Raw genomic sequence first — 12313 nt, forward strand, 5'->3', positions numbered from 1 at the left:
TATTTGTAGGTAAGAGCTTCACAAAAATGACAGTTTTTCTTAAATGTTCTAATAAAATGGTGAAAATATAAGAGAATAAATATGAGTGAAGGATTAGGTGTTATTCTGAAGAGCAGACATCCGCAAAATTTTATAATAATTGCAATGTATCATCAACATTTTGCCTCAAAAACAAGAATGAAACGTTGATGAATCTTCTGAGCTAAGTGTGTTGTTTTTCTGTCTTCATGATAAAGGAGGTTTAAGTGACTCTGACTTTGTAGTGTGTTGTTGTAGACCAACTTTGTTACTGTTGTCTAATCTCTCAGAGCCGTCTACGTCCTAAATTTCTACCCCAGAAAACACACCATGTAACTGGGAGCTCTGCCAGTTCAGTGCACCAGAGTCACCAGATTACAACAATCTGCGTGCAGTTCCGTGATCCACCCACCAGAGGGCAGACTGATGCAGTTGCTGTCTCGGCCCAGCTTCAGTAATCTGCTCTTCTTGAAGTGTCCTTTTCTCTTCTTCACGCTGGGTTTCTCCTGGTACATCTGGTGGATGATGATGTTCAGCTCTCGCTCCACAATGTCGATCTCCCTTTCTGCCAGCTCCTGCTCTCTCCTCCTGAGCTGCTCCTCCTGCTCCCTCTGCTCCTCGGCTGCTCGGGCCAATGCCTCCTCCCAGGACCTCAGCTCCTGCAGAGAGGAGAGGAGAGGAGGAGCAGGAGAGGTGAATTAGAGGGAGTGAAGAAGAGAAGGGGGAGAGGCAGAAGTAGATGATAAAGGGAGAGAAGGAGAGAAAGACAATGAGGAGAGGGGGAAAGAATATGAGGAGGAGAGAGAGAGAGCAAAGAGGAGATGATGAGGAGAGACACAAGAGAGGAGGAGGAGAGAAAAGGAAGAAGGAGGAGGAGAGGACAAGATGAGGATGAGGAGAGGTAAGTGAGAGGGGGTGGAAAAGAGGAGGAGGGGATAAAGGCAGGAGAGGAGAGAAACAGAATGACGAGAGGAGAAAAGAGGATGAGGAGGAGTGGAGAGGAGACAATGAGGATAGGAACAAGGGAGGAGGATGAAAGAAGAGGAGACAAAAGGAGGAAAAAGAGGGCAGCAAAGACAATGAGGAGAGGAACAGGGGAAGAGACAATGAGGAGAGGAATAAGGAGTGGACAAAGGGAAGGGAGGAGACGAGAGGAAGAGAATGAGTAGAAAAGAGGATGAGGAAGAGTGAGGAGTGGAGAGTGAGGAGAGGAACAAAAGAGGAGAAGAGAAAGTAGAGGAACAAGTGAAGAGACGAGGATGAGAGAAGAGGAGAGAAGGAGAGGAACAAGAGAGTAGCGGGAGGACACAAGAGGATGAGGTGATAAGACGATAAGAGGAAGACAAAAGAGGAGGATAAGAGTAGAGAACGAAGGAGAGGAGAGGAGAGGAGAGGAGAGGAGAGAAGAGGTTATTAGCACAGCAGCACCTCCTCTGACACCTCTTTTGGCAATGGGCTTGTTGCTAAGGTGATTGTTATTTGCAGAAACACCTCAGACAGACAGAGACGTGGTGAGATTCCTCCCACCCTCAATTCTTCTGCTGAAATCACTCTTTCAACAAACTCTGATGAAACATAAAGATCCTCAGAATCACACATATGTTTTCTCTGTTGTTTACTGGCAGTTTCTTAAACTACACTATTTCTACCTGTCAAAGACTAATAGTAAAACCTAAACATTTCTCTATAATTACAGTGGTCAGCTAATAATTAACTTCCCTCTGATGGTACATGAATGAATCTGTGTTTTCGTGTTTCTCACCTTCTCTTTGGCCCTGAGCTCGTCAAACATCTGCTGGATCTCCAGCCTCCAGTCCTCCTGTAAGGAGTGGAAGGACTCCAGAGGCATCTGAAACATGGCCGACTGCTCGATGGCCAGCAGTCGCCTCAGGATGCTGGTGAAGGAGGGCCTGCTGCGGGGGTTTGGGCTCCAGCACTCTGAGGGGATCGGACACAAATAGTAGAGTTAACACTGAGGTTAGCAGATGCTTTTAACACAAGTGACTTACAAACACATTTAATCTCCACAAAAATAACAGCTAGGTGTCTTTAAAAATGTGTGTTTATTTGTATGTTAATATTTTCTCTGAAAGAACTGACTTAGTTGTAGCTACTGTATGTTTGTATTTATAAGGCAGTCTTCTTCTCCTGGCTTTGGTTCCTGTTATACTGTCCAGAAAATTGGTGCATGACCCTTTTAATTCTCAAAACACCAACTTTAACAGTTAACACTGGCCCAAATAAAAAGGCCATTTACTATACAGAGGGAATTTTAGATAACACAAAGGATAAGGTGCTTTTCTACACACTGAATAAAACACAAGATAATCCACCATCCTGCAGGTGCAGACGATGGATGTGGTGACATGTGGTCTGAGGTTGTGTGGCCAATTCAATGAACTGCCAGACTCACAGAGATGAAACTAGAGACGGCTTATAGTTGTGAAATGAACATTCAGTTCATGGGCAACAGCTTGCTCCCTAAAAACCTGTGACATCTGTGACATTGCATTGTGCGATCAAACTAAACATGTTTAGAGCAACCGTTTACTGTGACCTTCCCAAGGTGCACCTGTGTAGTTATGATGCTGCTTAATCAGCATCTTGATATGCCACACCTGTCAGGTGGATGGATTACGGATTATGTTAGTGAAATGATCACTTACACGGATTTAAACAAATTTGTGAACTAATTTTTGAGAGGACTACGCCTGTTGTATGCACAGAAGAAAATATAAAAAACATTAGATTATTAAATAGACAAACAAAAGTGTTGTGTTTATATTTTTGTTCTGTGTAAGACTAAAACGGTCAAATCCATCACTCTGATTTTCCTGCTCTGTCCGTAGCACTGAGCCCGGTGTCCATTTGTTCCCATTAAAAACATATATCTTTAAAAACAGGTCTTAAACATATAGTTTAATTATTAAAAAAAAGCTCAGTAATTCCCTAAAACAGCTGGGCACTGTCGAATGTTACTTAAACAGGAGTTAAAATAGTGCATTTGTTGGGGACTATTTTCAGCGGTGGATTGATACACAATTGGTGCTCTCATGAGTGTTTACAGCAGGTCGCTGTGTGTGGGATCAGAGTAAATACAGCGTGTGTGCTCATGGTAATGAACATGTCACTCACTGTGACAGTGCGGCTCACTGATGAGTTTGTAACAGTTTCTGAACAACAGTGGAGGAATTAAATATATCAGACTTTGGCTACACAAGCAATTATTTAGTTAGGATCAATTCATTGATGGTTTTGGTCTTTTCATCAAATTATAATGTTTGAAAATGTATAAAAAGTTCTTTACAACTAAGTATTCATGTTTGGCTCCTGATGAAGACACATGACACAACGTTGAGCTTTTTATTCAGCTCTACGCTGATAAAACAAAGACATCTGTGTGTGGTCCATCTCCTTCAACCTCCTTTAATAGGATTTATAATTCACCATGTTCACTATAATTCCTTTCATCAATCTGCCCTTTATAAGTACATTATTTTGCAACTCTGTGTTTAGTGATCACCAGATTTATATTTAGCATTTAGATTTAACATTTATATTTATATTTATATTTAATATTTAGATTTAACATTTATATTTATATTTATATTTAGCATTTAGATTTAACATTTAGATTTATATTTAGCATTTAGATTTAACATTTAGATTTATATTTAGCATTTAGATTTAGATTTAGATTTAATATTTAGATTTAACATTTTTACATTTAGGTGCCACATTTAATATTTAGATTTAACTATTTAATATATTTCTAAGTTAACAAATATTGCTGTAAATGTGGTAAAAGGTGATGTTAAAAAATTCACAATACTTTTTTAAACATTGTTTGAAGCTAAATGTGGCAAAATGTTGATGTTATTTGCAGCGTGAGACACTTTACAAACGGCACCCCATATTCATGTGTGCAGACAGGAGGATGTCTGTAAAATAATGGCATAATAGTGTCCTGTAATCCCACGTGGGAGGGGCCAAAAAGGCATGACACTAAAATGAATAAACAGCACATCATACTGTCATTATTACAGTTATTAATATAATATAATCTAAAGAGGAGTTAACCATGAATTTTTGGTCTGCATATAATTTTCCTTTTTTTCATTCCTGGCAGTAAAGACAGCAATAACAGGAGTGGAAGGGAGCAGGATGGGACAGCATATGGCAACCATCATGAGCCAAACCCTGACTGACAGTGTTGCAGAAACATGGTGCTCACCTACAGCGATCAGTGCTGCCTCTGCCACACTTAATCGCCGCCATAACCGTCTACTAAAACATGCCCAAAGAAGCATCAAGAAAACTCAGTCGCATGCAGTTCAAGAGCTGTCTCACGGGCTGAAAAAAGTATAGTTTATAGCAGGAAGCATTTATTTATTAGGTAAAATAAATTAGCATAAAGAGTATGTGGATAAAAGTTGGAGGGAGAGGGGATGAAAGCGAGATGATGACAGGAGTAAACAGGGAGCAGCGAGGGATGACAAAGGAGAGATTAACGGATGAACATGGATAAGATGAAGTGGAGTGAGAGGGGAAATGAGGAGGAAAAGAGCTTTAGGAGCAGAGTGGGAGGGAAGCGGAGGGAGGTGACTGAAGTTGGCTGACAGTTTGAGAAACAGCTAAAACGCGGCCCGCAGCTTACCCGTCTGAATTTTTCTTTAAAGTAGCTCAGGAATAAGCACATTAAGGCAGTTTGGATATAAGGCAGGTGTGTGTGTTTAAGCAGAGATGACCTGCACTGTGAAACAAGAGCTGGTTAATACTCCACCACTGTTAACAGAGTTGCTGCCTGGATTATTTGCAAGGTGAAAAGGAGAAATTCGACCCAGGGGAGCTCGGGCGCAGGACTGCACGAGGATGTATAAAAAGCAACTTAATGAAACCATTCAGACCGTCTCCATTTATTTAACTCTTGGGGCTCTAGTTTACCGGCGCAGCGCAGGTGGCACAGGGTGGCGAACCCCATGCAGAGCTAGTTTCGAGCAGCGCAACCCGAGGCGTGCTCAGTTTGGTAGTTTGGCAGACCGAGGTGCGCTGAGATGGGTGTGGTGGCGCAGCAGGGGGAGGTGTCGACAGATCCAGCTTGGCGCAGTGACAGTTTCATGCCAAAAGGCTTCGCTGAAGGTGCGCTAAAAGCTCGCCAACTGAAACCAGGTCTACTGTCAGCGCAGGGGGAGCGCAGCCGGTGTAAGCCGAAGTTTGGCTGACCGGCGGACAGTGCGCACACGTCACCAAAACCTCACAGGCAGGTTTCCAGAATATCAGGCACATTAACGATGCAATAAATAGCCACAAAACCACTATTCAATGCAACTATCTGCAATCAGCACATAAATGTATCTCTATATCGACTGTCCCGTCACATCTGATGTCAGATCAAAGGGGATTGGCACCGTTTGGCACATTTGGCACGCATAATGGAAACCCAACCTGATTTGATTAACACAGCTGCAAACTAATGGGTTCACATCCCTCTCAGCCAACCACAAACAGCCACAGCATCAGATAGGGAGTATATATTCAGCATCTGTCATCTTAGAAAAGTCAAAAGAAAAGAAACAGAGTGAGACTGCGAGAGAGAAAGAGAGAGCACGTGCACACACGAGAGAAACGCAACATTGATTTACAATTGTGGTGACCTCCTCCCAGGCTGCCTTTGCATCATCAGCCCGTGGATGTCTGCTCGCAGTTCCGTATATTTGGACACTGCGAGCTTGGACCTCCCGGACCAAAACATCAGTTTCCTCCTGGGAGGAATTTGGCTGTCTGACGCTGCTGCTCTCTTCTGCCATGGCGAATTGAGTAAACTCTCATTACGCCTTCGTGCGGCGCATTTAAGGGCGAGGAGAGGGGCTCATTTGATTGGTGTGATGTGTGTAAAACCCACTCCACACCTTCTCTCCTCCCTCTTTCTGACTTGCGCCGGTAGGAGGGACGGAGGTGGGAAAGAGGAGTAGCTGCGCCAGGGCGCACGGTGTGCCAAACTTACAAAATCCGCCTGGCCACACCCAGTTGGCGCCCCCGCCGTGCCCGGTCTGCGAAGCTAGAGCCCTTGGTGTTCATCTCAGCTCGCAGACGCAGAGTAAAAACTGTAACCTCGAAAATTCAAGTAAGGTTACAGTATTTTAAAGTCCTAGGATGTGAACACCCAAAGGGCCTTCTTCAAAGTGAGTCTCTGTATTATCAGTGACATGTTTGAGGTCATATTTATGAGTTATGCACAGCACAAAGCCAAAAGATAAAACCCAAGGGCACTAAAAGCTCCTGAAAGTTTACTTGTCAACAATGAATGAATGGGACAAGCGGGACTAGTAGGAGGAGGTCGTAGAAATCAGAAAACAAACTGCGGTCAAGCTGTTTTCAATGTGCTCATGAGACGTTTGTTCTTCTTCAGACATCTTAAAGGGAAATTTCGGTTTATTTCAACCCGTCTCCTATCGTCCTAAATTTGGTTCAAGCGACTAGTGACATACAGATAATAGTTAGCATGTTAGCCGTTAGCATAGATACAGCCGTAGCGTCAGACCTGTTAAAACTAAGTGAACGGGCAACCTTCAAGTGTAAAGTTAGTCCACTAAACAAGCTTTTTTCCACAAAAACCGCCTCATATCGTTAGGATAAATGTCAGAGAACATATAGAAAATGACATGTAAATGTGTTGTCTTACCTTACCTGTGTGGTGCCATGTTTGTTTATCCCTCTAGCTCTGCTTTCCAAAGCGTGGCCGAAATATATCTCACCAGCTCTAGATAAAGCCCAGCTGGATACTAACGTTACTCCAGGTGGAGGTGTCTTGTCCTCGGTCACATCCAGACCTTGAAAATAAGGCTGCAACCGGTCTCATTCCTTGCAACAGAGGCATTCCTCTTGTGTGGGCACTGGGGCACAGCATTCACAGGTACACCACCAATCTCCAGAGCTAAAGCCTTGTGGCAGCCAGTCCTCCTCTCTCGTCCTCTAACGTTACCTGTTGCGCCTCTCTCTCTCCTCCTCTGTTCAGGCGACCGTCCGGTTCTGCCTTCCAGCTGTTGCTGCATGTTCAGGCACGCTATGAGATCGCTGCTTGTTCTCGCGATATTTCGGCTGCGCTTTGGAGAGCAGAGCTACATTGTAAACAAACATGGCAGCACACCGGTAAGGTAAGACAACATGTTTACATGTCGTTTTCTATATGTTCTCTGACATTTATCCTAACGATATGAGGTGGTCTTTGTGGAAAAAAGCTTGTTTAGTGGACTAACTTTGCACTTGAAGGGATGCCCGTTCACTTACGTTTTAACAGGTCTGACGCTACGGCTGTATCTAGGCTAATGGCTAACATGCTAACTATTATCTGTATGTCACTAGTCACTTGAACCAAATTTAGGACGATAGGAGACGGGTTGAAATAAACTGAAATTTCCCTTTAATATCGGCCATACACCACATGACGTCTCAAGCAGATAACTTTCCAAGTCCGAGTTGTCTTTATCTCGTCCTGACCTTCCAACAAAAATCAAACATGTTTAATATTATCGTTAGTTTTCAGTCTTGACTCATGCAAATCCTGAAGTCCAATGATGTGAACATTGTAAACAACCTGTGGGTGTGCTCTCTCCAGCACCAAACAAGAAGCGGCAGACCAAGTTTACAATAAACATGAAGGGGACTCAGGGGAGGAGCAAGAATGTGAACAGGTCTCAAGTTGTCTTGTGCTGTGGAATAGGAGGAGAAACTGGTGGAGTTGTGGAGTGAACAAGAGTCAGTGTTTAATTCGATAAGTATCTGATCCACTAATCTTATTTTAGTGAGGAATCTTAATTTTTGAAATGTTTCGCCTCTCAATCCCTCAGTCTTCTTCCACTGAAATAACGCAGCTAACTAACGGATGCTTGCTGCAAGTTGAGGCGACAAAATCCAAAATGTAAAGTTTTACGCAAATACATTTTATCTTTATAGATTATATTGATGCTGGTATAATAATACCGTCTACATATGATGCCTTTTTTATAGTATTTCCAGAGCCAAGTGTTTATGTAGATGCATAAAGAATTGTTAGTATGTCGTATTTCTTAAAGGGAGTTTGGCATCATATTTTCCGACAGGAGCAGGATGGAAAATAATCTCAAAGTAACCTAGTTGTAGTCTTGCAAATAGTGACCCTGCAAGATCTCCAGCCTTTGCAAAATCTTTTAGTGTGTGACTAAAAGGTCACATTGGCTTTAGATGTGAGAGGGTGTCAAAATTTAGTCTTTCCAAGTGTATAGTAGGCATAAGACAACTCAAAAATTACTTTCTCCACAAGAATATAAGTATTGACTTTGTATTCCTGGATTTAAAGGGGACCTATTGTGCTTTTTCCCCTAATTTTCTGTCATATATAATGTTACAATGTCAGATATTCGTGTTAAACTTGGCCAAAGTTTCAAATAATGAGGTAAACAAATGTAAAAATAATCCCTGTGAGCAAAAACCTCAGGCTTAGAACTGCTTAGAATACCCAGTTCTTTTTCTACTTTTGAGACAAGATGAAATCATCTCATGACGGATTTCTTTATATGGTCATCTGCTCCAGGTACACTACTGCAAGTCTATATAGGAAGGCTACCTGTAGCTTCATGCTAACATCAGGGTAATATGAAATCTTGGTTGCTGATGTATATTTCTCTCGAATTCTGGATCATACTTCTTCTGGATCATGTTTGGGTGTTTTGAGAAACTTTGATAATTTCTCATAGTAGAAAGTGCCGCTATACTTCGTTACAGTCATTCCCTGGCTGCTATGACGATGCAGAGACACCAAGAGCTGACCAATCGAAGCAGACTGGGCTTCTTGGGGGGAGGGCATTAAGAGACAGGTGCTAAAATGGAACGTTTCAGACAGAAGGTGACTACAGGTGTTCCAGCACAGATAGTGTGAGGAAAATTAAGTGTTTTCTCTAACATCAAAGCATGTAAACATGTTCTAGTAGAAACCAAAATACAAGTACGAACCTAAAAATTAGCATAATAGGTCCCTTTTAAAAACCACCCATGGTGTCAATGTGGTCTCTGGCTTACCTCCCAACAGCTGAGCAAAAGGTTCAGGACACGTTGAAGGGACGGGGAGTGTTAGCTTGTTCATGGCGACACCGTAAGCGACTGCAAGCGCATCTATCTCCCGGTAGGGAACCTCGCCAGTCAGCAGCTCCCACAGTAACACACCAAAACTGTGACGAGAGACAAACAAAGAAGATGTTATGTTGTTTTCATTTTTTTATGTTTTCATGTCACATCTGACGATAATGACTACAGTTCATGCAACAACTGAAGCATCTCCATGACAACTGAGCAAACTCCGCTGATAAAGGCCACAAATGTGTCTCCCTTGACAGTCTACCTGCAGATGTTTGTATAAATTGGGGGCAATAAGCTGAAACACAGAGACGAAAGCAGTACCTCCACACATCGCTGCTCTTGGAGAAGAGGGAGAGCTTGATGACCTCTGGGGCCATCCAGGCGTAAGTCCCTGCTGCACTCATCTTGGTGGTCTGGTGCCATTCTCTGGCCAGACCGAAGTCTGTGATCTTCAGGGTTTTGCCACCCAAGCCATCCCGTTCCAGCGGCTCCAGGATCAGGACTGAGGAGAAGGAAGAAGGCAAAGACGAAGAGCAGTTTGTGTTAAAAGATGACACTGCTGTACACACAAAACTTATCAGACAGTAACACAAAACTGCTTCTGGGACTTTCAGATATGTAAACGTTCTCTGACAAGAGGTCAAACTACACAGACAGCAAAGAGAACCCAACAAGTCAGGAATTATTAGCTTTTTGTTTTAACTGAAGTACAAAAAACTGCTAGTTTCAATTTCTTAAATGTGAATTTGTGCTGGTTATCTTACCTTTTTATGATAGCAAATTAAATATATTTGGGTTTTGGAGTGTTGGTCAAACAAAACAGGCAAATTGGAGAACTAAGCTGGTATCTAGGAAATTGTAATGCACTTTTTTCCACAATTTTCTGACATTTTATGAACAAAACGAGGACAATGCGGGGAGATAAACAATGTTAAAGCTGCAGTTGGTAACTTAAAACAAAACAAAACAACGTTTTAAATTTGCAGAAACTGTCTCTAAATTTTCAAAGCACTAAATGAGAAATTTAATCTGTGAAAAAAAAAATCATATTCCTCTGCCTACTCAGTTGGGTTGTTGCATGTCTTACAGCCTTACCGCACATAAACGAAAACAACCAGAGCTGAGAAGTCTCTTAACGCAGCTGTCAGTCATGTTAACTGCTCGTCAACTATAGTCAAACTGTCAAATACGAATCAAGATTCTGTGACTGAATTGCCTGTTTCTCTCCTCAAATGTTTTCAGAAACATATTTTAGTGTACTGTTAAGCTGTAAAATTAGAAAGTTGGTCTGTCTGGTGAGCACAAATACACCAGATGACATGAAACATATACTTTTCAGTCTCACATCATCCTGCAGATTTTGGCTAGCAGACAAGCAGGGAACTTCAAGAGCTGGCAGCACAGGGGGCACCTTAACACTGCTATGAACACACTCCCCACACCTCAGTGACACAGACCTGGTTGAAAATTGGTACCATATCCCTTCAAGTCAATTTAAAGGTACACTATGTAGGATTTTCCAAAAGAAATCCCATGTTAGGGATGTTTATTGGCATGTGAGGACTGGGGCTTTATAAAAAGGTAGCCATAAGCAGCAGGCATCCAAGAGGAAACTACGAAAATCGCAGACAACATGCTGAAAAATTGGTAATTAAGTGGTGCGAAATGCCAAGTGGACAAAACTCAAGTTAATCTGGGGTTGGCTTTCACTTTAGCTGGCGAGCACTGACAGAGACGACAGGAAGCAACCTGGAGTTGGCCTGTATTTCTGTTAGACAAGCAGGTGCCGGTGGTTACCTTAGTTAGTTTGCTAAAGCATGGACCGCGGAACGCATCTGAACAAGGGGGGGCCATAATTTCAAGTCACGCGGAGGGGGTGGGGGGGCATATGCATTGAAACAGACAATATTACTGATGTATTAAATAACATTGCGGAGCACTTTTTTTTATTCTGACGCCACACAGTCACATCTACAGTACACGCATGAACACGAACACATGCTTGCTCAGATTACCACTCTAACATTCACACACAACAGGCCAAGTCTATTTACACATAAACGCACAGATGAAACTATAGCAAACAACAAAGTACATCCAGTCCACAACCACAACCAAAATTCATCCCGCCCGCTCCCGCAAAACTGTGAGAATTTATGCCCGCACAATAATAGAGATGCATTGATTTTGTGTCTTCTCCCATCCCGCAGGAGAAAACACGTCATTTTATAGGCTATTACTGTAATAAATAGATTCATGGGGTTGTTTGTTTCATTTCCCTGGCCTGCATGTCTTTTGACACACTGGTCAGGAATAGTGCTCCTATTTCGTTGTTTTCATTTAGTTTTTAATGAAATAAAGGCTGTTTCATATTCTATTCTCCTCCTCTGTATTTTATTTATTTTTCTACCTTTATATAATCACGCAGTGATTGAGGTTAAGGCAAGCCCAGCGCCAGGATGAAGTTACTGAGGAGGCGGTTAAAAATTACGAGGGGGCAAATCTTTATTATACAACATAGGTTCACACAGTGAGTTATAAAGAGCGCGCAGACGTGCATAATAGTCGCGCGTAATGACAGCTCGTCGCCGGTGAAACACAATAAACTGCACGTCTTCTTTCATGTTTGTCTCATGACAGATGGAGCTGACAGACAGACAGACAGACAGACAGACAGGTGGAGCAAGCGGTAAATTGGTATGAAAGCTGGTTCAGGGCATATTTGTCCATTTATGAATAAATATGGAGTGGAAACGCTCATGCATGTGCACCAAGTTCCTGTGTTGACATCCTGTCGCTAGGCTACATCTTCTTCTACTTCGTCTTCTTTTTCTTCTTCTTCTACTGTTTAATGGCGGTTGGCAAACAGCGAATTGGTCCATTACCGCCACCAACAGGTGGAGTGTGGATCAAAATGACTATTACACCTTTTTTTAAAAAATAAAAAAAGGCTACATCCCGATCCCGCAGTGTTTTTTTTAGCCGCCCGTTCCCGCCCACAGCAAAGTTCAAACCGCCCGCTCCCGTGATATTTGCATAGGGTCCCACGGGACCCGGTGGGACCCAATCCCAATGCAACCCTCTATGTCAGAGTACAAAAGTTACCCGGGCCATAGCCCCCCTGGCCCCCCCAGTTCCACGGTCTATGTGCTAAAGTATCAGCTGGTCCATTACAGAAAATGTA

General features: G+C 42.6%; 1 protein-coding gene across 1 annotated transcript in view; it reads right to left on the bottom strand.

The window, feature by feature from the left end:
- The window catches only part of map3k10 (mitogen-activated protein kinase kinase kinase 10), a 52874-nt gene that overhangs the window by 11651 nt on the left and 28910 nt on the right, over positions 1–12313 (bottom strand). The window contains exons 2-5 of the mRNA XM_033631899.2: positions 9451–9631; positions 9073–9221; positions 1781–1956; positions 431–677 (exon numbers count right to left, since the gene is read on the bottom strand). Of these exons, the coding sequence (XP_033487790.1) occupies positions 431–677; positions 1781–1956; positions 9073–9221; positions 9451–9631 (753 nt within the window). The remainder of the gene's footprint in view (positions 1–430; positions 678–1780; positions 1957–9072; positions 9222–9450; positions 9632–12313) is intronic.

This window comes from Epinephelus lanceolatus, chromosome 4, assembly GCF_041903045.1.
Source record: "Epinephelus lanceolatus isolate andai-2023 chromosome 4, ASM4190304v1, whole genome shotgun sequence".
NCBI lineage: Eukaryota > Metazoa > Chordata > Actinopteri > Perciformes > Serranidae > Epinephelus > Epinephelus lanceolatus.